Source organism: Microtus oregoni, unplaced genomic scaffold (assembly GCF_018167655.1).
Source record: "Microtus oregoni isolate MIOR12 unplaced genomic scaffold, Mior012 000007F_ref0000211, whole genome shotgun sequence".
Classification (NCBI taxonomy): Eukaryota; Metazoa; Chordata; class Mammalia; order Rodentia; family Cricetidae; genus Microtus; species Microtus oregoni.
This window is the reverse complement of record NW_024543066.1, coordinates 35,463,236-35,490,882: the sequence shown is the minus strand read 5'-3', so window position 1 is coordinate 35,490,882 and position 27,647 is coordinate 35,463,236. Positions and strand designations below refer to the sequence as shown.

At 40.8% G+C, this 27,647-nt stretch overlaps 1 protein-coding gene across 1 annotated transcript in view; it reads right to left on the bottom strand.

Moving 5' to 3' along the window:
* The window catches only part of Pkhd1 (PKHD1 ciliary IPT domain containing fibrocystin/polyductin), a 443,194-nt gene extending 418,440 nt beyond the window's left edge, over positions 1 to 24,754 (bottom strand). Inside the window, exons 1-10 of the mRNA XM_041656327.1 lie at positions 24,703 to 24,754; positions 23,118 to 23,195; positions 22,504 to 22,648; positions 19,626 to 19,734; positions 15,930 to 15,987; positions 11,397 to 11,475; positions 6,371 to 6,445; positions 5,108 to 5,172; positions 4,635 to 4,674; positions 3,730 to 3,800 (exon numbers count right to left, since the gene is read on the bottom strand). Of these exons, the coding sequence (XP_041512261.1) occupies positions 3,730 to 3,800; positions 4,635 to 4,674; positions 5,108 to 5,172; positions 6,371 to 6,445; positions 11,397 to 11,475; positions 15,930 to 15,987; positions 19,626 to 19,734; positions 22,504 to 22,648; positions 23,118 to 23,195; positions 24,703 to 24,754 (772 nt within the window). The remainder of the gene's footprint in view (positions 1 to 3,729; positions 3,801 to 4,634; positions 4,675 to 5,107; positions 5,173 to 6,370; positions 6,446 to 11,396; positions 11,476 to 15,929; positions 15,988 to 19,625; positions 19,735 to 22,503; positions 22,649 to 23,117; positions 23,196 to 24,702) is intronic.
* Positions 24,755 to 27,647: the final 2,893 nt, after the last annotated feature.

Here is a 27,647-nt window from a genome sequence, read left to right as displayed (position 1 = left end):
CTCCAGTCTTACAGGAAGTGTTTTATTTATTTAAGGAAGTGTCTCATTTCGAGTCATTGCTTATCCTCTGCATCTGGAGCAGCTGCAGGTCTCTGTGCCCACTGTTGTTCACCAGAAAAGGGTTCCTGGCCTTTTAGGACAGCTGTGGTAGCACAATCTTTTCTGACATTCAACGTGTCTACTCGATTGCACTAGGAAGACAGAGACGAATTTGGAGTAGTTTCTTTCTTCAAGTCAGTGACTATGGTAAGGAAGTGCATGTATAAGGAATCTAATTACAGTACTTCAGGTCAGCTAAATTAGAGAGGCTCTGAGGCAGAGAAAGGCTCAGGAGAGACTGGGGTTACCGAGGAGAGAATAAACTTTCTGGGAATGATATCTGAACTGATGAGTTTAATCTCACCAAGGAAAGCTGAGCATGCAGGTGTCCATCTGGTATAGCCCTGGAACCGGGAAGGTTGAAACCAGGGTCTAACAAAGTCAACGCTGGCTTAGGTTATATAGTAAGACTCTGATTCAGGAATAAAATGAAAAAATATATATAACTGACCACATAAAAGGGAGAGGGGATATTAAAACAAATAATAGCCAGGATAGGGAAAAGGTTGTACAATGCATATAGTGTAGTTAGAATAGGTAGAGAGGTGGAAGTGAGGCAGGGAGGAGGAAGGGGAGAACAGGGAGCTGGAGAAGCATAGAAGGTAAGTGAAGGCGTCTTGGGCTGTTTCTCACTGAAGATGATAATCCCTTAGAGCAATGTTTCTCGACCTGTGGGATGGTGGCCCCAATGGGGACTGAGTGACTTTTTCATGGGAACTGCCTAAGACCATCCTGCATGTAAGATATTTGAATTGCAATTCATGACAGTAGAAAAATTCCAGTTATAAAGTAGCAATGAAAATAATTTTATGGTGGGGGGATCACCACAGCATGATAAAATCCTTTAGAAGGTCACAGCATTAGAGAGGTTGAGAACCACTGCTTTATAGGATGTGCATGGTGAGGAAGAGTCAAGTGGGTACTTGATATAGAGACTCCTGGCAAATGGGTAGAATATGGATCTGCAGGAGATAAATGTCAAGTCAGAACCCTTAGAGATCACAAGAGCAATCTATTCAGGAGATTATGGAGCCCATAATGGCACAGTGGGTATACAGATAAAATAGATGCGCCAGCCACGTGTAATGGCACAGTCTTTTAATCCCAGAACTTGGGAGGCAGAGGCAGGCAGATACCTGAGTTTGAGGATTGCCTAATCTACAAACCAAGTTCCAGGACAGCCAGAGCTACACAGAGAATCTCTGTCTCGTAACTCAAACAAAATAAAATAAAATAAAATAAAAAGTAGACATGCCATACTTAAGAAGCATATGAGAAACAAAATGAAAGAATTTGTGATTCTGTGAGCATGATCATAAATAGGACAGAGAATTTTGGGTGACTTAAAATACTCTTCCTCACCAGCTGTTTTAGACAATTTTAGAGTTAAAAGGAAAAGCACCACATCATTCATTTCACAGATACTGAATCCAGGCTCAGCAACTTAGGGGCTTAACCACACTGGACTAGTTACGGAGCGCTAGCCTGCAGAGGCTCAGCCCCAGACTCTACAGATTGTCCATATCCCCAGGGATGCCGCCACTATGAAAATGCTAGTGCCTCTGAGTCTTCAGCCCAGAAAGTGTATGATAATGGATATTGTCAGCCTGCCCCTCCAGCACGGCAGGGCTCTACAATCAGAGCAGAGTCGTGAAAGCCTGAGGTACGGTACCAGAGACAGCATGCTTCCTGAAGGGTGTTGGTTACGTGCATGGGATTTTTTTTACCAGTTTGAAAGGACCTTTGGACAGGTTGCATACCGTCTTAATCTGCTTTCTCCAAAGAAAACTAATGGTGATGTACTCTTTCTTTCAGTTAAAAGAAATGAATATTGAAGTTATATGCCAAACACTCAGTAAGAGATTGATCATCTTGTTGCTCCTATTACTGTGTATCCATCGGTATGGGTGTTTCTTCACAGCAGCTCTCGAACATACTACACTACTGTTTAAAGACAAGACACACCAGGGTCAGAATTTAGTTCCAGCAGCATCGTCTGTCCAGAGAATGAATGGCATTTGTCCCACCATCTATGAGATGATAGTTTTCTCATTTGGAGAGGCAAATTTTTGTTGCTTCTGAAATCTGAACCTCTCGCAGACCCGTTTTCAGTAGGTTTGTCATTATATTAAAACCTACACACTGTGTGCACTCTTTTTTTTTCTGATTTTTCAAGACAGGGTTTCTCCGCAGCTTTTTTGGTTCCTATCCTGGACTAGCCCTTCTAGACCAGGCTGGCCTCGAACTCACAGAGATCCGCCTGCCTCTGCCTCCCGAGTGCTGGGATTAAAGGCGTGCGCCACCACCGCCCGGCACTGTGTGCACTCTTTAAATAACCAACTGCCTACTACTAAACTGAGTTCACAATTTCATGCAAGTTTCCAATTTCAGTGTTCTTTCAGTATCAGGGTTTGACCATCAGAGGGCAATACCAGAGCTTAGCATCAAAATAGGCAAGTTATAAAGCATTGGAAGAATGCATAAATTCAGAGATGGGCGCTAGAATGACCAGAAAGACATCCTGTTAAATGTTTTAACCATCACCTTTATTCTGTTATTTTTTTTAGAACACAGAGGAAGACATGACTATTGTTTATTTCATTCTGTCTATATCCATAGACTTTGTATAGACATCTACAATCGAGCCTCTTTGGATGCAGCACTTGACAAGACATCTACCCACAACAGTTCACATCTATATCAGTAGTCCCATAGACTGCACTGGTGCTGAAAACTTCTTGCCATGTAGTAGTATCAGCAAGCCTACTGTAAGGATGTATCACAGTACACACCACAAATATCTGTGGTATTGCTGGTGCATATAAACCTACTATGCTGCCATTGGGGGAGGATGAACGAATGGAATGGCAAGTGAAATAACTGCAACTTGTTATACAAATTATTAAACTGTCATACAATAACACAGTGTTAAAATGCAATAAAAAAAGCCTAACACAAACATGTATAATCTAGATTTAATAATAGTTCATTTAAATTGCATTTATCTGCTTATTATATTATACTATTCCTATACTTTTTATGCTGTTGATGGTTATTATTCTTGCTTATAAAATAAAGAGCTCATTGTAAAACAGTGTGCTTTATTACAGTGACACCAGCTTCATGCATGCCATGTTTTCCTCATCTCCTACTTGCATGAAGTAGGCACAATGCATAGTTAAGCTGCAGCATCTGCATTTATTTTGTTGTTGTTGTTGTTTTGTTTTGTTTTGTTTTTTTGGTTTTTCGAGACAGGGTTTCTCTGTGGCTTTGAAGCCTGTCCTGGAACTAGCTCTGTAGACCAGGCTGGTCTCGAACTCACAGAGATCCGCCTGCCTCTGCCTCCCGAGTGCTGGGATTAAAGGCGTGCGCCACCATCGCCTGGCCCAGCATCTGCATTTGTGTGCAGGAAAGCTATGAGGAAAGCATGGTAACAAAAGCACTTAATGATGCTTCCTCAGAACATCAATAAACAAAGCAGGACTGTAAATACCAAAGCTGACACAGACACAAGCAACTTCATTTCAACCTGAATCAAGATGTTATGTTAATGGCCAAAGAAAAACTGCCATAGGAAAAACAGGAGAGTCTAACATTGGGTGAAGAAGACAGGATGAAGGGACAGAGTACCTGAGTGTGTCTGGTATAGGAACAGGTCCTGTTTAGCACTGATCAGCCAGGCTTCCTTGTGCACCATCGACCTTCAAAGGAAAATTAAGGCTTTTGGTAAAATGTCACCTACTATTGCATTTTCTAAAAAAACTGATTGCTTGAAAGGAAGTTCACAGAATAACCTCCAATAAATTTAACAGTTTGGACACCGGTTTCTTTTGATAATGAGAAAACAGTATCAGTGGATACAAACTCGTCTCATAGATAAAATGATTGTATGGGAATAATCTCTCTTTTTTAGAACGTTAGAAGCAAACATGAATGGGCCTGATACTGAGCTAACATACACTAGATAGATACAGTAGATTCCTACACTAGATAAATAGATACAGTAGAGCTCTACAATATAGTAGATCACTTTCGAGCTGAGAAGAAAGAGAAAGCAAATCCAAACTTTGAGTTATATACCCATGTGTAGTTGTTAATATAAACACAATAAAATTAATTAACAAACAATGCACTTTCAAGGACCAAAACATCTAGCAGAACAAGAATAAAGGTGCACATAGAAATCCAGAATCCTAATTTATCTGTCTCCAAAGAATGATGAAATATGAACTCTTTATGTCTTGATGAAGACAACACCTGCATCCCACAACACGTGTGAGAGCTATATCAGCATTCTGCTTTGACTTAAGGACTAGTTCTTAAAATTCTGTACCATCCCTGAACTGAAACATTTGTGATGCCCATAGATAAGACAGAGCACAATGCTCACTCAAGTGAAGGAAAGCAAGGAGATGCAGGACACTTTCTATATTCTATTGCTGTACGATTGGAAAGATGAAGGCTAAAGAGAGTAGTATACAGGATGTTACGCATAATACAAGACACAGACAGATTTGTCTGCCCCAGTTACTTACCTCCCTTTGTTAAATACTGAGAAACTAACATTTTGGGAACCTGAAACACAAGGAAATAGCTATGAATACAGTTCTACACATGAATCTCCTAGGCCAGGATATTGATGCTTCTACATCATCATTACTGTCCAAGCCTGGAATTTCTTTTACGTTGCCCAAGAAAAGATATCACGGACTTTCATGACAAAATGGACACATGTAAGTCAAATAAAGCCCAGGGCTTAGATTGAGATGAAGTATGATTTAAATCCTAACATACTAGTGGACATTGTCTATATAATCGCTTGTAAAGTAAAATTGCTGATTATGATAAATAAATCGGTTGATATGGAAGTTGTTTGGTGTAGTGTTTTTTAAAGTTATTTTTGTAGCAATTATTATTATCATGATTCTATCTGACGAATATTTTTCACATTTCTGGATATCAAGAAAGAAATGGATGAGTCTTTTAAATAATTGGCTCTAAAACAGACCAATGTAGTCGCCTTCCACACGGCACTGCACAGTCCCAAGGCCATGTTCCTCCTGGATGGGAAAACTGAGAAAAACATATTGAAGTAAGAATAACCAGGAAATTTCTTAGAATTCCAAACTCTTTAAGAAAACAATATATAGAAGTCAAATTAGCCAGAGAAACTGAAGCATATTGAAGGCATAGTAAGGTCATGGTCAAATACTTATGATAATACTAAATAGAGTTGTCAATATATAAGTCACATGCCAAATGCAGTGTGGGAATCAAAATTTAACTTACTCCCAATTTCTAGGTTTTTTTCCAAAATCTACTTTATGATGAGTAAAATAAAATCTATCAAAGATAAGAGTTAAAAACAGACAATTTTATGCAAATGAATTGAAGACACTAGAAAAAAACTATAGAATAGAATGTGGCTTCACTAAATACTCAGCCCAAGAAGCCAGGCCATAGCACACAATTCTTATAATAACCACAAAGGAAAATTAATCCACCTGGTTGAAATCAAAGTAAACATCTAGTCAAATTGTGGCTATATGACCTAGAGCATGTAGACAATGTTTTTAAAATATTTCATAATGGGACTTCGTGTGGGCAAGGCTAGTCATACCTAGCTCTGACTTTTAATAAGAGGGCCTGTCTCTTTGAACAGGGAGGGTGAGAAATAGATCTACTATAATTCCACACACCAAACGTGAAACTACATGTATGCACATGTAAAGCCTCATATATACATTCCCCATACACATGTAAACATGCATACACAACAAGAACATCACAAGAGTTTTAAAAGGGAGTAAAGGATAACACGTTTCAGGTAAAGCATTCCTGGTCATTATAGTCACAGTGATTAGGACATGGACTATGGATGCTAGTTAGTCACACAGGGATACAGGCTCAGCTCTGCTGCTTGCTCTCTGAAATCCTGTGTGCTCTGAAAAAAAAAATAATCATATGCACGTATCACACGATGATTGACTTGTTCAGTGCAGAGCACTGGACAAGCTTTGGCACGGGCCTGTGCCTTTAATAAACAGGGCCTACATGTTTTCACAAAAGGTTTTAGATTCTGATCTAATTTTTATTTTCAACTGATTCCCAATTCTTTCATCTTTTCCAGTGACTTTAAAGATAAGACAGCTAACTGTTGCACTTGACTTACATTTTTAAAAAGATCAGTCTATGCTTTTGAGGTTGTGCTGTGGAAGAAAAGGGAAGCACACTCGTTCACAAGGAAACAGTAACAACAAAAACTACTCACCAGCTTCCTGTCTGCTTATTTACAACAGAACAAGGAGTAAGCCATTTGTCTCTGCCAGCTTCCAGGATCAATGGGCTGGATTGGAGGGCAGAAAAGAGAAACAAAGACAAAAAATAATAGCTTAGTGTTCCCAGTAAACACAGCTGCCAAAAGACTGAATGCTGTGAACTTTCTCCTCTAAGCCTAACCAGAACCACTGCAGGAGACTCAGTGAAGATGGTAACTTTCCTCCCGGAGAGTAGAGGTACCCTCAGGGCCTATGCCTCCATCACTGCTAGTGGAGTTTTATCCCAAATTTTCCCTCGTCTCCATGATGGCAATGCTTTGTCTGCACAGTCATTGAGCATGTGCCCTCGTTGTCTCCTTTTAAAAGCTGAACCCCAAATTAAGGCTGAGACAGATCCAAGCAGTGAAGATGGCACATTAACTAAGGGTGTTCTTGGACTTTCTGTCCCCAGTAGAAGTCATTTTTTTATTAAAAGAAGTAAAAAAAGAAGTTAAGCATATCTTAATGCTAAAAATAGAAGGCAGAATGAAAAAGATAGAGAAGCAATAGGAAACGCCTCTAAGACCTTCAGGGGTGAAGAAAAAAATTAGACACACCATATAGACAGCATGCAGTTGGGTAAATAATGAGGAAATGGTTCTTCTGATTTATAAATCATCACTGTGATTGCTGAATTTGTTGGGTGACAGCAGCTGTCTAGAGTGCCCCATGAACTCTGGTCTTCTCCCCAGCACAGATGATTTCATAGTAATGGTTTATACTATATGCAAACATATATCCTGGCAGCAGTTTTCCCTCCCTCCTCTTCTCCCCACCACCCCATCACCCCACCACCCCACCACCCCACCTCCTCTGTTCCTATCCTGCAATTCACTCCTCCTCTGTTTCTGTTTAGGAGGTGACAGGTCTCCCATGAGTATCAGCAAAACATACACACTAAGGTCCAGTAAGACTAAGCATCTCCCCATGTATTAATGGTGTAGGAGTGCCTTTTGTTTGTGTGTTGCTTTCATTTCTTAATGAATAAAGAAACTGCCTTGGCCTGGTTGATAGGGCAGAACTTAGGTAGGCGGGGAAGACAGAACTGAATATGGGGAGGAAGAAAGGCAGAGTGGAGGAGAGCTGCCATAGAGCCGCTGCAGATGGATGCTAAAAATTTTACCTGGCCGGGCAGTGGTGGCGCATGCCTTTAATCCCAGCACTCGGGAGGCAGAGGCAGGCGGATCTCTGTGAGTTCGAGACCAGCCTGGTCTACAGAGCTAGTTCCAGGACAGGCTCCATAGCCACAGAGAAACCCTGTCTCGAAAAAAAAAAATTTACCTGGTAAGCCACTGCCATGTGGAAATACACAGATTAATAGAAATAGGTTAAATTAAGATGTAAGAATTAGCCAATAAGAAACTAGAGCTAGTGGGCCAAGCAGTGATTTAATTAATACAGTTCCTGTGTGGTTATTTCAGGACTAAGCTAGCTGGGCAACCAGGACTAACAAGCAGCTCCTCCTTGCAATATATTAAGGCTTGGCAAGGTGACCCAATATGAGGAGTATGGTCCCAAAAGCCATCAAAAGAGTAGGAGACTGTTGTCTGAGCTTTCTGTCCTGCCCAGTTCCCGCAGTCGTTAGGTCCCAAAGAAATCACACAGAGGCCTACATTAGTTATAAACTGATTGGCCCATTAGCTCAGGCTTCTTATTAACTCTTATAACTTATATTAATCCACTATTTGGGTACCTTGTGCCCTCATTTTTGTTGAATTCTAGGAAGTCTTTAACTTCTTTCTTTATTTCTTCCTTGACCCAGTGTTAACTCCATAGAGAGTTGTTAAGTTTCTATGAGTCTGTCAGCTTTCTGTTGTTGTTGAAATCCAGCTTTAATCCATGGTGGTCTGATATGACATAGGAGGTTATTTCAGTTTTTTGTATCTCTTGAGACTTATTTTGTGACTGAGTATAAGGTCAGTTTTGAAGAAGTTTTCATGTGGTATTGAGAAGAAGGCATATTCTTTTGTGTTTGGGTAAAATGTTCTGTAGATGTCTGTTAAGTCTACTTGAGTCATACGTCTGTTCTGTTATTTCTCTGCTCAATTTCTGTCTGGATGACCTGCCCATTGCTGAGAGTTGGGTGTTAAATTCTCCCACTATTATTGTGTGGTGATCTATGTGTGATTTAAGCTTTAGTAATGTTTCACAAATTTGGGTACCCTTACAATTGGAACATAAATGTTCAGAGATGAAACATCATCTTTGTGGATTTTTCCTGATGAATATGAAATGCCCTTCTCTTTTGATTAATTTTGGTTGGAAGTATATTTTGTTACCTATTAGGATAGCTACACCAGCTTGCTTCTTAGGTCCATTTGATTAGAAAATCTTTTTCCAATCTCTTACCCTGAGGTAATGTCTATCTTTGATGTTAAGGTGTGTTTCTTGCATGCAGCAGAAGAATGGGTCCTGCTTTCATACCCGTTGTGTTAGCCTGTGTCGTGTCTTTTTATTGGTGAATTGAGTTCATTGATATTGAGGGATATTAATGACCGTTGATCCCTGATTTCTGTTATCTTGTTGTTTGTGGTGGTAGTGTGTATGTGTTTGTGTCTGTGTGTGTATCTGCGTGTCTCTGTGTCTCTGTGTTTGTATGTTTCCCTTCTTTGGGTTTTACTCATATGAGATTACCTATTGCCTGTGTTTTTGTGGGTGTAGTTAACTTCCTGGGATTGGAGTTTTCCTTCTAGTACCTTCTGTAAGACTAAGTTTGTGGATAGATTTTTTTTTTAAATTTGACTTTGTCATGAAATACCTTGTTTACTCCATCTAGGGTGATTGACAGACAGTTTTGCTGGCTATATAGTCTGGGCTAGCATCCATAGTTCCTTACAGCCTGCAAGGTATCAGCCCAAGTCCTTCTGGATTTCAGAGTAACCACTAAAAAGTCAGGTGTGATTCTAATAGGCCTGCCTTTTATGTTACTTGACCTTTTCCCTCTGCCACTTTTAATATTCTTTTTTTGTTCTATATGTTTAGTGTTTTGATTATTATATGGCAAAAAGATTTTCTTTTCTAATCCAATCTATTTGGTGTTCTGTAAGCTTCTTGTACCTTCATAAGCATGTCTCTTTTCAGGTTGGAAATTTTTTCTTCTATTATTTTGTTTAATATGTTTTCTGGTTTTTTGAGCGGTGTTTCTTCTTCTTCTTCTATTTTTGTTATTCTTATGCCTGGTCTTTTCATAGTGTCACAGACTTACTGAATGTTTTGTGTTACAAATTTTTTTGGAATTAACATTTTCTTTGACTGTTGAATCCATTTCTTCTGTTATGTCTTCAATGCCTGAGATTCTTTTTTCCATCTCTGGTATTCTGTTGGTGATGCTTGCATCTGTAGTTCCTGTTCACTTACCCAGATTTTCCATTTTCCAGAATTCCATTCACTTGTGTTTTATTGATTGCTTTTATTTCCATTTTCAGATCTTGGGCAGTTTCCTTAATTTATTTGCTTGTTTTTGTCTTGGTTTACTTCTTAAATTTATTCATTTATTATTTTATTGATTTTATTGAACTATACATTTTTCCCTGCTCCCCTCTGTGCCTCTACCCTTCAACCCTCTCCCATGGTCCTCATGCTCTGCTTTGGCTTTTTTGTTTTAGGAATTTATTGATTTCTTCCAATTTTTTGTTTGTCATTCCCTCAATTTCTTTAAGTGATTTCTTCATTTCTTTCAGGACCTCTATCATCTTTATAAATTCACTTTTAAGAATATTTTCTTTATTTTTTGTTTTATACAGGGTTTGTATATCCTGGAACTTCTCTATAGACCAGGCTGGCAACAAACTCACAGAGATCCACCTGCCTTTGCCTCCCAAGTACTGGAATTATGGGCACATATCACCACTACGGTTGTTTTCGTGTGCTTCAGCTGTGTTGAATTGTTCATGTCTTGCTGTTGTGGATGGCAGGGCTCTGGTGATGCCACAGTGTCTTTTCTGTTATTGATTGTGTTCTTACACTGGCATTTAGACATTTGGATTTGAGATGATTGGTGTTGATTCCTGCATTCGTCTTTGTTGTATGTGTGTTTTGTTCCATGATTTCTCTTTCCTCTCTGGTCTTCTGGCCTCTGGTTCAGCCAAAGTCTTCTTCCAAAGTTGTAGATCAGGAGATGAAATTCAGGAGAAGGGTGTAGTCTGTGATCCCTAGATCTGATCTAGCCTCTGGGATCCCTAGGACCAGCCTGGCCTCCAGTATTGGTGCTGGGACTGGGCACCCTAGATCCAGCCTATACTCCTTAAAGCTGAAGTCTGCTCCTGTAGTAGACCTGGATATGGAGCCCAGGGGTGAGAGTGCAGTTTGGAGTTGTTGCACAGGCTTAAAGGAGTTTAGAGGGTAGTGGATAGTGTCTTCCCTAGGGTCCCTAGGACCACTCTAGCCTCCAGTAAAGCTGCTGGGCTGTGGGCCCTAGTATGGAACCCAGAGGAAGGGGGGCAGTCTGCAACAATTTATACTTCTAAAATAGCCATTAAATAAAGGCATGTTCACATTTAATCACTCCCAATAAACATTACAAGCTACACAGTTTGTAGTATCTGAGCCCATGGCTCCTTCCCTCTTTGGTACCTGAGCGCACACTTCCCTCTCATCCCACTAACAGGACTTCTGAATGCATGCATGAGCAATGATTAAAAGAAGGAGTTAATAAAAAAAAAGAAGGAGTTAATGAATTTTAGTGTTTATGTATCCTTTTAGAATGAAATTACTTTAACCTAAGAGAGGATGGGTGAAAGGAAAACCCTTGAATGCTGTTACAATGCCATTCACATGCCCAGTTGTTACTTGTCAGAAAAAAAAATCTGGCTGTTGCAAACATTCACAGAGTAAAAGTTGAAATCTGGTGCACCAAGGACCATAAACTGCATAGAGAAAAATGGCAGTTCTGTGCTGGGCCCTTGCAATTTGCTGCTGCAGAGGAAGCTACCCATCTGCACACGGGTAGCCAGGTGAACACAGGAACAAACCTAAGCTTACCTGTCAATGTAGTCCGCATCAGGATCAAAGGTTTCCAATTGGTCAGCAATGATCCAGCCATACACCTGTATTACTTGTCCTGTTTTTAAAAACAGTTCAAAATGCAATGAGCTTAGTGCAAATTCCAAATGAGTAACATAAGTTCTACTTGCTTTCGTTTTGTTACATACATATACCCAACAAGGCACAGGTGTATAAAATTAGCAGGTTTAATAAATTATATAAATGTAAAATGAGTGTTAGAATCCGGTGATCAAAGTTACACACCAGGAAGGCTAAAATAATGAAATACCTAAAACATTGACTTCACAGAAGTTGAGAGTAGAATAGTACCTACCTATTCTTGGCAAGAATAGGCTGGGAAGAATCAGTGAGAGGGAGGGATAAGCCAAGGTTGACAAATGGCAGCTAAGTTCCAGTGAAAGGGGAAATAAGTCCTGGTATTCTACTGCACAATTTGGTGACTTTACATAATATCGGTGTACTATGTTTGAAAATCTAGAAGGACCTTGAGTATCTTCAAAATTATATTTGAGGAGACAGATATGCATATTTTGATATGAATGTATACAACATATGCACACATTAAACAGCAAATGATACCCTCTCTCTGTGTGTGTGTGTGTGTGTTTTATGTGCAATATCTCTCAACACTCATGAAAGCAGCTTCTTTTTACAATAAATGGCAATTAGCTCAGAGACTCAAAATTGGTCAACTTATAAAGCATAAGAGTTATGGAGTGTTTAGCTGTATCTGGGAATAACCATATCACACCCCCAAGTACTCCAGGATCATTGTGGAAGTGGGGTAAAAAGATTGTAGGAGTTAGAGGCAGGGATGGTGACTAAGAAACAATGTTTTTCAGACACAATGGATCCGTTGCTGGAACAAACAAACTCACAGCACTTGAGGAAACAGCATGCACAAAACATGTGCAAGCTAAAAGCAGACAACATGCTAGCCTGGAATAGGGAGGTTAGCATGAAACTCTACCCCTAGATACAGAGCTACTGACAACAGGAAGCTGCAGAGAGAGGAGGCATAATTTTCTTTAAGAGTGTGGCCCCTGGTAAGTCATTCACACTCCAGTGGAAGGCCACCCCCAAAAGTATGGGGGCATAAATTGTACTTGGTATTAATTTGTTATAAGGAAGATAAAATAAAACACAAAGCTGCATAGGTAAGGAAGGGGAAGTGAATCTGGACAGAGTGAGAAGAGAGGATAAATGTGATAAAATACAGTATCAGAAATTCTCAAAGAACTAATAAAAATGAGAACACAAAGTGAAAAGCTAAATGAAGAGGCTGTATCACACAATCTCTGATTAGTCTTCAAGGATCCTAATCATCTTCCATATCTCAAAGTACAAAAGACAAAAGACCCTCATGAGCCAAACAGACAGGAGCTAAAGACAAGCACAAAACAGCAAAAGAGTTAAGGCTACAGTCCGGATAATGGACATATGTTGTTCACTCAGCAAATATGCTGTTCCAAGACAGAGTGAATCATGGACTGTCAAGTTCCTATAACACCGGCTACTCAAGATATACAGGCAGTAATATTATCATAAACTAGCTTCGCAGATGAAAGGGATAGTGTTAGTTCGGTAAAACCTCAAGATACACTTGGGGTCACTGTGTCCAGAAAACTCTGAGTTTCTCCATGAGCACTTCCAGCTGCTGAACCTCACCATCTGTGGATTCTCTGCATGCTGTTCTGTGTGTCATAGGTAAGGGAGACTTTCATCTGTGGTCATTGCATGGCTAGCACTGAACCTTTCAGGTGCATAAAGAGAAAGGGTGGGTCCTTAATGGATGAGACAAAGGTCAGAGTTTTCATAAATCTTCTGCTACTGCTAAATGGGCAGAATAGTTCTACTTAATGTGGATGAAGCTGCCCAATTGGCTTCCAAGTTCTCTGGGAAGAGGTCAAGCTTTGTTATGTTCAACTTGAAAACAAATAGCAGGTTACAGAAATTAGAAAATCCCATAGGGTCTTTGTCCCTAAACAGAGAAGCCCAACAGAGGCTGACAAATGGGCAAAGCAGAGCACAGTGCCAGGGGATTGCGTGCCACAGTGAAGGACTGTTAAGCACATACAAAAATCCAACAACCCGTAAAATAAAACGCCATCTCGTATGTAGCTACCTCCTCCTGCGTGCCCCTGGCTGCTACTCTGGGCAAGCATCCCAAATGAAATGAGAGTAATTGTCTAGAAAGTGATTGCAGAAATGCAACCAGATTGTACCTTGAGGGACCATTCTGCGTGCCCCCAGAGGGTGAAAGAGACAGTGTGCAGAACTCCACCTTGGCGAGACAAACAGGTTTGACAGATCTGGAGAGCAGCTGACATCCCACCTCATGTCGCCAATGGCTCCTTATTCATCCCTCATCAGAATAAGATATCTGTCACCTTATCTGGAGCCTCTACAGACAAACACCAGGAACCCAAATAACCGTATAACTGTCTCAGTTTGCATTCTTTTTCATGAGACGTGATTATGTCTTGGTTAGCCAAACGAATGCAATGGAATATATCTGTGAAAGTCTCATATCAGTAAGACAATGCCAAATTCTTGTTCTTTAGAATATATTTTAAATACACTCATACATAAATCTTGCCTAAACACTGTAACATGCAAACACCATCTGTAACACAGATATTCATTCTTATTGTCTTAACCAGTCAATCATTTCAAAAACAATTAGAACAAATTATGCAGTCTGACATAATCATACCTAAAAACCTAGCAACATGGCCCTGTAAGATGGTTCAGTGGGTTTTATTTATTTTTTTTTGTAGAGAGGCATCAATTTATTTAAAAGAGGAGTAAACAATAGGAAAATAATGATTAAAAAACAGTACTAAGTTGTACTCGCTCTGCACAGGGTGTACCTCTAATAAAATCAATTATTCACTGTTCTTTTTAATTTATTTATTAAAGATTTCTGTCTCTTCCCCGCCACCCACTCCTATTTCCCTCCCCCTCCCCCAATTAAGTCCCCCTCCCTCGTCAGCCCAAAGAGCAATCAGGGTTCCCTGACCTGTGGGAAGTCCAAGGACCACCCACCTCCATCCAGGTCTAGCAAGGTGAGCATCCATACTGCCTAGGCTCCCACAAAGTCAGTACGTGCAGTAGGATCAAAAACCCATTGCCATTGTTCTTGAGTGGGTTTTAAAAGGCACTTCCCATTGAACACGGTGACCTGAGCTTCATCCCTGAACCCACACGGTAGTAGGAGAGAACCAGCTACTGAAAGTTGTCCTCTGACCTCCACACACAAGCTGTGATACCTGTGCTCATGTACACGGTACGCACACACACTAAAGATATGGAAATAAGCAAATGTAATGATTTTTTTAATTAGCAATGATGTTCGCAGATGTATATCTTACTGAAAATACAGAACAAATGAAAAATCTGATATATACGTACACATAGGAATTTGCCCATAAAAAAATAGTAAGGTACATTTTTTAAAAGCTGTGTTTACTATTTAGTTTTAAAGAAAACTTACAACGTTACTGGGTCTATGTCTCTGAGCATCTGCTTCTTCTATGTAAATCCCCACCCTTGCACAACCTCCTCCTTGTCCACCCTCCTGGCTCTAATATGCCTGTGTTTCCTCCTTTCCAAGTCTTTTAACTAAGATCACGTACATATGTCTGTGTTTCTCTAACTCACGAACAAATCTTCTAGGTAAACATCAAGGCTAATAGCATTCTGAGTTGTATCCAATACCAGTGGACACACGTCAAAATAGCAACATACACGGGCTTTATCTCACTTCAAACCTCGGCTGCACCACTTCTTCCTGATAGGACTTTAAAGTAGCAGTTCTCAACCTGTGGTCTCAACACCTTTGGGTGGGGGGGTCACATATCAGATATCCTGCATATCAGATATTTATGTTATGATTCATAACAGCAGCTAAATTACAGTTATAATGCAGAAACAAAATAATTTTATGGGTAGGGACTCAAAAGCTTGAAGAACTGTATTAAAGGGTGGCAACATTAGCAAGGTTGAGAACCATTACTTTGAAGAAACCATTTACTCCTCGGATACCTCATTTCTTTGTCTTCAATATGAGAAATAGTTCCCGTAGCATCATGTTTTATGATCCTCAGATAATAATACATATGGAGAGTTAAAAATGTAAGTTAGCACACAGTAAGGGTTCAGTGAGGAGTTCTGGTGTGAATGGACTATTTCATGTGGGAATAGAGTAATGGTGATTTCTATCTTCTGCAGGCTCCTGTGTTCAATACTTTGGATTTTGTCGGACTCTCTCTTTTTTTTTTAATCATGTTTTGGAATTTTTTGTTATCAGTAAAGTCATAGAACAAAAGTGCCTAAAGGAAAAAAAAACAAACTAATTTAAGAAGAAACCAGAAGCTGAAACTTATTTTCAAAACTTATTTTCAAAATAAGAAGCTAATGGACTATAGAGACCACACACTGGTACAAGTGTTTACAAGGTTGGCAAAGAGATTCACGATTATTCATGGTTAGCAGAAGAGGTCTTACCTGGAACTCCACTTGGCGGGTTAACGTGATACACAACAGGTGTCTGTGCCTTGGAAAACTGAAAGTATCATCAAAAGGGAACATTTTATTAGAATCCACTTGACCACAAAAGCCACAAACTGGTCCTCAGAAAGCAGGAGTGAAAAACAGGATGTATTGCCCTGATCACGTCACACCTGCTTCTTGTTATCCTCACGCTAGTCCCACGAAGCAGGAATGACAGGCATCATCATGATCTGCAGACAAGTTCAAGGAATCTGTTCGAGGCCATGCATCTCTCTACCCTGTACCATACAATTAGTATCTTGCAAGCCTCTTTCTATCTACTTACCTGCCACACCCAAGGACATATTTTGCCAAAAAGAAAGGTGGATAAGGTACTCTCCAGAGTGTCACTCTTTTAATTCCATTACTATAATCTAATATCTTTGAGACGTAAAGATTCATATTTACCTAGAAAAGAATTAATTTTAAGCTGGAAGGGGGTAGTTTAAATTATTGTCAGCTAGCCATAATAGGAAGTTGGATATATGCGAGCAAAGTTGGAAAAACAAAAGGCACCTGTTTGTGGGAAAATATTCAAGAAATGGGAAGGAACACTGTCCTTCAAGAAGGAGGCCATGGGTCTATCACGGCTCAGTGAATAAGACATTTGTCATGTAGGCGTGAGGACCTGAGTTTGAATCCCCACGACCCACAGAAAGTCAGAAGCATCTGTTATCCTGGTGCTCCTATGGTGATTTGGGAAGTGGAGACAAATTCTCTGGAGATTCGTGGAAAAGTAGCAGAGAGTCTGGCTGAAACAAGGTAGAAGCAAAAGACAGACAGACAGACACCCAAGATTCTCCTTTGAACTGCATATGTTCACCAAGCCCACGTGTGAACACACACACACACACACACACACACACACACACACACACACGGGCACACACACAGGAGCGAAATAACATTTATGAAAGAAGTGGGAACACGCTGAAGCCTAGTCATGGAAACACAAAACCAACTTACAATGTCCCTTTCTTAAAACATTGCACTTGCTTTCCTTTGCCTGGCCTGAAATGCAGGAGACGTTTGTACTCCTGTCAATCCATCTAGGAGCCCATTCACGGTTGACTGATGAAATGTTGAGAAGGAAAGGGAGCGTGCAATAATTCTGGAAGTCTGTCTTACCTATAGACACCTAGGTTAGGTTAAGAGGAGAGCCTTGCTGCGTCCCAGGCTACGTGAGGAAACAGAGACACATACAGAACAGGCTGGACTGATCAGACCAAGATTTGACCCCTGAGTTAATGTTTCACCCAGGAAAGAGACTTAATCGCCACACTAGACGCCTAGGCTGCTTCCCTTCTAAACACCTACAATGCTTCCCACTTACAAAACAAACTACAGCAAACTGTTTTATTTGGGCTGCATCCAGCTTCCTGGGAGTCCAAATTCCCAGGGAGACGATTACCAGAGAACAGCCATGGTTAATCAACGGCCCTAATCAGGCATCTGGAATGAAAAGGCTTTTCAACCAAGCCGATGGTGCCCTGTTGAGTGTGGAGTGTAAGTATTGATCTACACAGGGGCCCAGTTTGCCTCCAAGGCCATGTTCTCCATTCTCTATGGGAAAGGGTTAAAAACTAGTTCACAGAAAACACGCACAGTCAGGGGTCCAGAGAAGGCTTCTGTGACTTCACAGATTAAGAACTCGCTGTGATCTCAACAGAGGATAAAAATTAATGCAGTTCAACACATGATGCCAAACCAACCCAATTGCTGCTCTCTACCTTTCTTCTCCCACAGGGAGGCCCTTCCTTCCGAAGTGACTTCCGTTGGAATTTGAAAGAAGTTGTTGTTGCTCTTCCTTGCACTCATTAAAAACTGAGGCAGATGGAGCAGACCACTTCAAAGCAAATACTGACACGCACCTCTAGGTTTCCAACTTGAAACAGGAGATGTGCTGTGACATCTGCCATCCTTCAAGAAGTTAGTGGGGACACATAGACTCACTCATTGCTTCCTTCCCACTCCTCAGAGAGTCCTGGGATATATTTAGGGTTAAACCACAATGCAATTTTTAACTTGCGATTCTCTCTGTATTCATAAAACATAAAATAGTACCGTTTCTCAGAGAAACAGAATTCTGGTCACCCGCTAGGCTGGAGAGAAAACAGTGAGAAATTAATGAGCTTCCAAAGCAGGCTGCCTACATGCTGATCCCTGAACCCAGTGAGGTCAGCAACAGCAAGATGGGAAGGTAGGTGGGCCAGAGAGGGGTGGCAAAACCAGCGGATTAGGAGGATAAAGTCGCAGCCGCCAGCTGCCTGATAAACCTTCTGTGAGTCCTTCAGACTTGTCAGTGCCCGCAGCAGGCTCTTTGGAGTGGGCTGGCAAGATGGAATTAATTTTTAATACCCATGGTTCCCTCAGTCCCAGTCCCAAAGCAGAAAGGCACACTGCATCTTAGTTCACTCAAGCGCCTCTCATTAACTGCATCCCCTGTTGATAGTTCATCAACTCAGCAAGTTAGCGGAGCCACTGCTCGACCCGTTTTCTTTAATGCACAATTTCGGGAAGTGTGTTTCCACCACCCCTGTCCTTACTGATCTTTATAATAAGTAGGAAAACTACTTCCTGAGGTGAAGGGAGTCTGGTGTTTCGGGAATGCTCAGACACTTCTCTCTGATGGTCCCTGAGCCCCGGAGAGGTGGGGATGCGGTTCTTAAGGAGAAAGAATAATGGAACTTTGTTTCTTCCTTTCGCTATGTACTTACAGAGACAAATTCTTTAGACAGTAATATTCTCTTGGGTTGAGGATCACATTGTTAACTGTGATTGGACAACAAATTTCAAATTTCAAAAAGTTAGTGCTGATCTGATAGTCAAGTTGGGTTTGGTCTTGACTGTAAAGCAGCATGACCTAATGACTCCGTTCTGTTCTCTGTAGTTGTTAAGCAGAGCTCTTGAGCACCACTGGGAGCACCGCTGGAGCACCGCTGGAGCACCACCTTTCACGAGTGCCTGCTGCAAGGGTTGCTCTCTTGCAGCACACTTTCCTACAAGATTTTAGGCTGATCAAACATAAAAGTAAGCCTAATCTACATATGAAGGGTCTAAATTAAATAATATCAGATGCTGGACCGAAGGAAACTGCCCTCAGGTCTGCCATCTTGCCTTCTTGATCTGTCTGACTGTGAAGGAGAGTGCCAGCAGCAAAGGGGCTTTCAGACTACTGTCAGGAAGAACAGAAAAAGGTGCCCTGTAGCAGGGGGCAGGGAGATTGGGTCCCTCAAAGGACCTGGGACCCCTGAGTTCTTTCAGTATTCTAACACTCAGAATCAGCTGAAGACATGGCACTTGTCCACAAAGGCATTGTCTGAGGCTCCTGCATGAGCTTCAGGTTCAATGTGGATTCCCAGTCACATGAGAGTTCGAATCCTGGTTCTGCCACTTACTGCCTGGGTGATGTAGCAAGCATAATAGATGGTTCCATAATCAGTTCAGGAGCCTTGTACTACACAATATACAGAAGGCACTCACTAGAGCCTGACATACAAGTAGTCAGTATTTATCCTTCACAATGTCAGAGAAACCCTAACATTCTCTCTATATTTCTTCTTCCCTATTAAAGCAGACATGCTGTTGATTTATAACTTGTTATCGATAACATATCTTCTATCTGAGCAACCCTCTCTCCTCATAACACACCTTGAAAGTACAGCCATCCAGCGATCCCGAACATGGGCCGCCTAATACTCGCTCCCCAGAGCGTATCTCCAGAGAGTACCGTCCTGCATGGGCTTCAGACAGCAGAGATCTGGGGACAGAAAACAGAAATCTTTATGAATTAAAACACACACACACACAAGAGTTCCCACCTGATTGCTTCCCGCTTCGCCCCTGTATTTGTAAGATGGAGCTGAGGGAATATCTCTATATTTCACTTTTTACCACCTAGATCTACTACTCCCTAGAGCTCCACTTGGGCCAAGTCCTCACCAAGAGAAACTGTACTTCTTGTTGTTGTTATTGTTGTTGTTGATGATGATGATGAAAGTCCTTTAAACTTAAGAGCTTAATAGCTCACGATTATGGGCTCATAGGACTTTAAGAGCTCAAGACAAGCACTTCAAAATAGCAATTATGAGTATGTTCTAGGATCTTAAAGAGGCTATGAATATATCTTAATGAAGTCTATGAAAACACAAAGAGAGAGTGGAATGAAGTAATGAAAACAGTTTGAGACATGAAAGTAGGAGTAGCATCACTAAAGAAAACCCAAACTGAAATAAAACTGGAAAGGAGAAAGGTAGGAAGTCAAACAAAAATTTCAGAGATAAACCTCATCAACAGAGTTCAAGACATGGAAGAAAGAACCTCAGGCATTGAAGACAAGGTAGAAGAAATGGATACCTCAGTCAAACAAAATGTTACATCTAAAAAAAAAAAGGCACAAAAGATCCAGGAAATCTGTGACACCATCAAAAAACTAAATCTATTAATAATAGAAATAGAAGATCAAAGTAACACAGGTCTAAGACCCAGAAATATTTTAAACAATATCATTGAATTAAATCACCAAACTAAAGAAAGAGATGCCTATCAAGGTACAGGAAGCAAGCAGAACACCAAGTAGACTGGACCAGGAAAGAAATTCCTCACTACATAGAATAATGAAAACTTTATACATACAAAACAGAGCAAAGATGTTAAAAGCTTCAATGGGAAAAGACCAAGTCGCATAGATATCAAGACAGAACCATTAGAAAAATACTTTGTGATGTACATGGGAGGCTTACCCCTTTCTGAACAGAAACAGTGAAGGAGTAGATGGATGGACACCCGACTTTTCAATGGAGACTTTAAAAGTCAGAAGGGCCTGGATAGATATTCAGTAAACTCTTAGAGATTTAGAGATGACAGATATCAACCCAGACAACTATATGCAGCAAAACTATCAATCACAATAGACAGAGGGAAAAAAACACTCAACACTAAAACAAAATTTTCAATCCAGTCCTACAGAAGCCACTAGAAGGAAAATACCAGCCTGAAGAGGTTAACTACACCGAAGAAAACAAATGAAATAAGTAATCCCAGAACAGTAAATCAAAAGATTGGCAGAAATGCACAATATATCAACATAGAAGTCAATAACCTCTGCCCATCATGAACTATTGATATTAATGGTCTCAATTCCCAAATAAAAAAGATGCAGGCTAATAGATTAGATTAGAAAACAGAATCTATTTTTCTGCTGCATCCAAGAAATATGCTTTACCATAAAGATAGACATCATCTCAGGGTAAAATGATGGAAAAAAATATTCTAAGCAAATGAACCCAAGAAGCAAGTAGATATAGCCATTTTAATATTTAATAAAGTAGACGTCAAATCCACAATAGCTAGAATAGATAGGGAAGGATACTACCTGCTCACTCATCAGAGGAAACATTCACCAAGAGGATATTGCAACTCTAAGTATTTATGCACCAAGCACAGTGGCACCCAAGTTAACAAAAGAAACCCCACTGCAGCTAAAATAACATGCTGCTCCTCATACAATGACGGGATGACTTCACTTTTTCACTCTCATCAAGGGACACATCAACTGGACAAAAAAACTACACAGAAAAATGCTCGAGTTAAATAACATCATAAATCAAAGCTATCTAGCAGATATTGATGGATCACCTCAAGCAAACACAAAAGAATATACTTTCTTCTCAGCAGCTCATGGAACTTTGTCCAATATTGACCACATACTTGCATATGTAGGTCATGCTGAGGTCTTTAGAAAGACTGCTAGAGCCAGGGGGTCAAGGAGTCTACTGTGAGATTGTGCTTCAACGGTCAGAGGTTACACCCAGAAAGTCTCACCAACATGACTGCCCAAATGTGAGCTGAACAAAAACAGTAATCATGCCAAAGTGAATGGGGGAAAAACCCACAAGGCCTCAACCCTACATGAAGAGCTACAGGTACCAGCTAAGAACAGGAGAGATGATCCTCCCCAGGCAAGAGCTCACAGATTGGTTGTCTAGTGCCAAATGGTCAGCTCTGAAAATGCGCATACACATAACACTAGACTGAGCAGGTAATATCTAAGGACTGATATGTGTATACATATAAATATATGCACATAACAATAATTAATGGTGATGTTGATGGGGGGTCACAAATTTGAAAGATAACAAGGTGGGGTGTGTGGAGGATTTGGAGGGAGGAAAGGGAAGGGGGAAATGATGTGATTGTATTATAATCTCAAAAAATAAAATGAAACAGTCAAGAATAAAGATTTACAAAAGAAAGGAACATTGAAGAGTGATTGTTTTTGTGTGATGATAGTGTTAATTTCCATTTTTTTTCATTTGTCCTTTCTGCCATAGACAGAACTCTGCTTCTGTTGTCTACTCCGAGAGAGATTAAAGGAAAAGAATTTCGAAAGCATGTAAGTATATTCGTGTAGAGTGTTTTTAAGCCATGCCTGATCATTGGAGGCACTGCAGGAGTCATGTCTCCCAAAGCTACTGAGAAAAGGGAAGCCCACTCATCCTGCCAGGTGTTGTGTTCCAGACTGGTGTACCTGGTTTGGCAAGTCACCACAGGCAAATCGACGAAGACAGGATAGACATCACAGGGGATCCTCGGTAAGGCTGGAACTGCCAAGTTCACCATGTCTATCTCCAGCTGAGAGCCGTTGTTGGGGTAAAGAACACTGTTCTCCAAATCTAAACACAAGACATATAGGGAAATGCAAACATTGGCCACAGGAGGGCAATGTAAGACATTGTGTTGGCCTGAGGATACCATCAATACTCATTTCCAAAGGCAGTTAACGTTGTTTTACAAAAGTTCTCGTACTTATGAACCTACAATTTTCTTTCTCCCTTCACATCTTCCTACCCTCTAGGAAACAGTTTTCCAACCTTCCAGGCTACTTTGTGTCATGGGTATGGTTTAGGGGCTCCTAACATGGAATCCTGTATAAGGGCAACAGTCAAGAGGACACGGATTCAACAGTGACCTCTGCTATGACACTGGCCAGTTAGCATCTGCAAAGACAGAGTTGGGGCAATCAGTTCATCCTGCTCGGACTTTTTTTTAGCACTGTTCTTAGAGCAGGAGGCAAGGATTCACACTTCTTTGAACTTTGGATCTATAAATCCAGCACTCACATTTAGAGAAGCCCAAACCTACCATTCAAAACAACCGTGATCCATGTTCCCCCTGCAAGGCTACCTTCCACAGGTTCAATCTGCACACTCAGGTAAGGGTCTGTCAAGAAAAGAAAATACTGGTTTTGAAGGTTGTGTATGATCCACTAGCACCCCCAATATCTTAAAGCAGACTTTAGCATGTATGTATGCATCAATCAAGGGTTGGATGAAGAATCAATCTCCAGGCCCCATTACCAGAGTTTCTGGTTCAGGATGTGCACTTATATTCAGGCATTGATGGCCCAGGAAACCTTTAGAGTCCTATTTTAAGGAAAATTTATCACTCTGATTTGAGCAGTCCAGAACCCCAGCGTTCATCGGACAATTCTGAATTTCTGCTTCCCTTAGAAACAGTCTCAGAGACATGCTTGCTTCTTATATGAACTCCCTCTGCCTCTCTCCTCTATTCCACTCTGTGCAGATGGTCACATTTACATATAAAGTTCACTACTTTTATTTCTACTTCCTTGGAAGAGGAAAACCTTCTTGGAGATGTGTCTGCTTCCTTTCTCCTTTCTTGCCACCCTGTCGTCTGGGCTGGTTGGTTTGTTTGTTTGTTTTTGGAGTCTGATGAACCACATAGTTAGAATTATTCCCAAGAATTACCAAGACTTCCATGACTTTTCCTTGAATGATCATTGAGGGACTAGAGTAAAAACATTGTAGAACTTCCTTTAAAATAAAAAGGGAGAGGGCTTGAAATGCTAGATTAAACTGGGCCTACTAACATCTTTGTGGGTATTCCTAGATCTGTCATGGTCAAGGTAAAGCCACTTCAAGGAGACTAGCAAAAATCGCTGGGTATCTCCAGATGATAACAGGCAAACAAAGTGTGTGTTATCTATAAAAAATGGCTTCATATCCATGTCAGAAAATTTCAAGTATAAACAAGATTTTGCCTGTGAACTAGCCCAGGCAACCATTTGGTAGCTCACTACACACCTAAGAATTGCAGTCACCCATTTACATGAACATATTGTCATGACAACCCAACCAAATCACACCATCTTTAGACCCCCAAAGATGGTTAGATAATTTTGTCCAAAGAAGACAAAAAAAATATGACAAGATGCAGAGGATTAACAAGCTCACTGAGAAGTTGAAGGCATGATTAGGAAAAATAAAAGGTGATTTTAATACAAGCAGTCATTAATCGCTAAGACACAATTCCTTAGGGAATACATAACAATAAAATCTAATAAAAATTATATCTACTAGTTCAAAAATAGATTATAGAAGAAGTCATGTTATCGTTAAAATATGTGATTTGTAACAGCCACCCCTACCGGCCACTAAAAGCTGAAATATATACTCATAACAATTTAACAAATAACCCCAGATACTCATCACAAGAAAAAAAATGTATTATTTCAGATCCCGAAGCAAATACTTCCTTCTCAAATGATGTTTTAACTCACATTTTAAGTGGGCAAGTAAAAATTGTATCTACCTACAGGATACAAGCAAGGCTATTATACTTGCTACATTAATACTTTCCTATTAATAGAGCTCTCAAGGCGGCCTAGTGGTCTGATGTGCGAGCTGTTCACTCACTTTCTACTTACCTGCTAGAAGCAGAACTTCCATACTCAGGAGAGTGATCAGCCAGGCAGGCATGACGTCCAGTTAGCTAGCCCTCTTGAGATGACTCTGATATTAAAAGCATTTTTCGCGTTGATTGATGGAATGTGACTTTTGTGCCTTATTAAGCATAAAGTAAAAAAAAAATAATAATACCATCAATGAGCTATATTGAAACAGAAAACTAAAAGATGGGACAGATGTAATGCCAGCCCAACAAGTGTAGCTCTCTTTTCTTTTGACCACAGATAGAGACCATTACAGAAAGCCACAGCGGTCAAAGTGAAGCAAACTACTGGCTGTGGGGTGCACAGCTCACACTGAAACATCTACAACACAACCACTACACCTAACCTCTGAGAACAGGGAGAAAGGGGAAAGAAAGACTGTAAAAGCCAGAGGACCAGGAAGTCTGCTCCAAGATAGCATCTGGTAAATATGACAGGGAGACTACACTCATGAAATTTCCACAATATGGCTTCGTAAGCACGTCCTGAATAATGATAACACCAGTTGACATGCAGGCATGGGTAGGGAAAATCACATACGGCCCCACCCCTAAATGAAGAGCTACACTCAGTTAAAAACTGCTGGGCTCATCATCTTCCACTTACATACTTATTCACACACACACACACACACACACACACACACATATAGTTAAAGAATAAGGGGCTGTGAATTTAAAAGAGGGTGGGAGTGGTTAAAGAGAATCTGGTGATGTCATTATATTTGAAAGAAAAAAAAAGGAAGGAAGGAAGAATGAAGTGCTCATCTTTGAAGGCACCCATGATTTAAGCTCAGGAGAGAGCGAACACAGGAAAATCATCACTCAGCCCGTCTTGTTTCAGTAGCTTATTTAATCCACGTTTAAATCAGGTGAAGAATAGTGACACCATTCATTACTTCACCATTGTGCAAAACATGAATCCTAGAAATAGTTTCTAGTTGTCAGATGTCGAGTGACCAAACATGCTCTTTTCTCGTATCCCAGCTTCCCAGCTTCCTCTCCCATGACTGTCGGATTTGAATCCTTCATGATAGCCATAATGTATTTCTTCTTAGCAACCAGGCAAGGCCTCCGTGTGTTGGCCTCTGCTCTGGCAGCTAACCCTCCTTCGCTTTCTGAGCCCCTGGCTTCATTCTCCAGCAAATCTTAACTCAGGAGATCTCCTCAAAACTCCAGTTCACATCTTGTGAGAGCCGGAGCCAGATATTGTCTGTGTACTGCCATGCATGCCTTGCCTCTAGAGGGCAGTGTGAAGAAACTCAGAGACTAGCCACCATTCCCATACGGGTTTCAGTGTGCAAGTCCCATTTAGTACTCAAAGACCTCTGATTTTACAGATCTGAAAGATGTGACTTTGTCTCTATGACAAAGAAAACGGAACCCACACAGCCTGACTGGGCCCTTGGATGACGCTCTAGGAAGATGGCGAGCTGTTCTCCAGCCCCAGTGAGACGGGAATAGACAAATATTCCAAAAACACTGGCTCTGAGGTTCTTGGAAAGTTTGAAAAGTAAAAGGAGTAAATCCATCTTATTACATATACATTATTTAAATTTCTAAGAAAACCCCTCGATATGGTAGTAGTTACACCATTTCAGAAAGCACAGAACCCCCAAATAGTCCCAGAACAAGAATTCCTTCCCCACCCCAAAACGCATTGAATTTATCTTACAGGTACATCGTGATTAAGCTAACTCAAAATAAACAATAACACATTTAGTTCAGCACTGGGAAGGTTTACTTCACACCCAGGAAATGCTGACCACCATACTGGAAGCTAGGAAAATCAAGAGTCTATGTACCCATTCTTAGTCATGGCGTCTTTTCAGGTATGAAAGGAGGGCTGAAATTACTAAGTGTTCTTGTAGATTGCAAATTTCTTACGCTCTTCAGTCTATTTGTAACCTGTAGTTTGATTGCAAGCATCCAGTTCTCTGTGATAAGTACCACAAAAAAAAAAAATGATGATAAGAAGAACTTGCTACCCCGCCCAAAGGCACAGGATCTTGCTTACATGGTCTGGCGGCACGTGGTTCATTCCGGACGCACACTACATCTTAATGCCTAGTGTGGGCTTCGCTAAATACTTATTTTCCTCTGAAAACAAAACAGTTATATCCACAGCAAGTGTCACTTCCCTGGATGTGGATTCATCAGTCCCCTTGTCCTTCCTAAAGATAAAGTCACTGTCTCTCTGTTTCCTCTAGGTGGAATTTTTCAATCTCAGAGCGAACGCTGTACATCCTGTCCTCCTCCTGCTCCTGTTCTTTCTCTCTGCCCCCTCCTTTCCCTCATCCCTCTTCTCTCAGCTCTCCCTCCTGTGGGTGCCTGAAAGACAAAGTTTCCAAGCTCTTACCGTAGACTTCCCACTTCCTTTTGCCTACTGCAATGACGGCAGGAGATGCAGAGTTAGAAAACAAAGGATTTTCTGAATCAAACCGTACCTGGTTCTGTGCCTGTCTTGTCATTCAAAGGCGAAATCTTTCCTTTGTAAAGGATGGCGTGTTATCTGGTTACAGATCAGCCTGCAGCTACCATGCAGGTAGCTCCCTCGTGTTGGACTATAACTCACCCAACCTGTTTCTGTCCTGGTCAAATGTGCACCAGATTAAAAGTTCACAAATGACCATAGGGCAAGTTTAATTATTAACGAGAACTACTTAGAGACCCAAAGAAGGGCCTTCCTACATTTTTCTCTGGTTACTGTATGTGTCTCAGACAAGAATTTCAAATAAAAGACTGCCCAATGATTGAAAGAATGTGCCAGGAGGATAGCTAGTGAACAGAGAGCACAGAGAGACCATCTGAGGAGGATGGCATGCTCCATGAGTGGCCCATAGCTATTCTGTGGACTCTCAGAGGGGCGTGGGCCTAAAGATGCGGAGGAATTGAGTGCTTAGCTAGCCCAGTTCAGCTTCG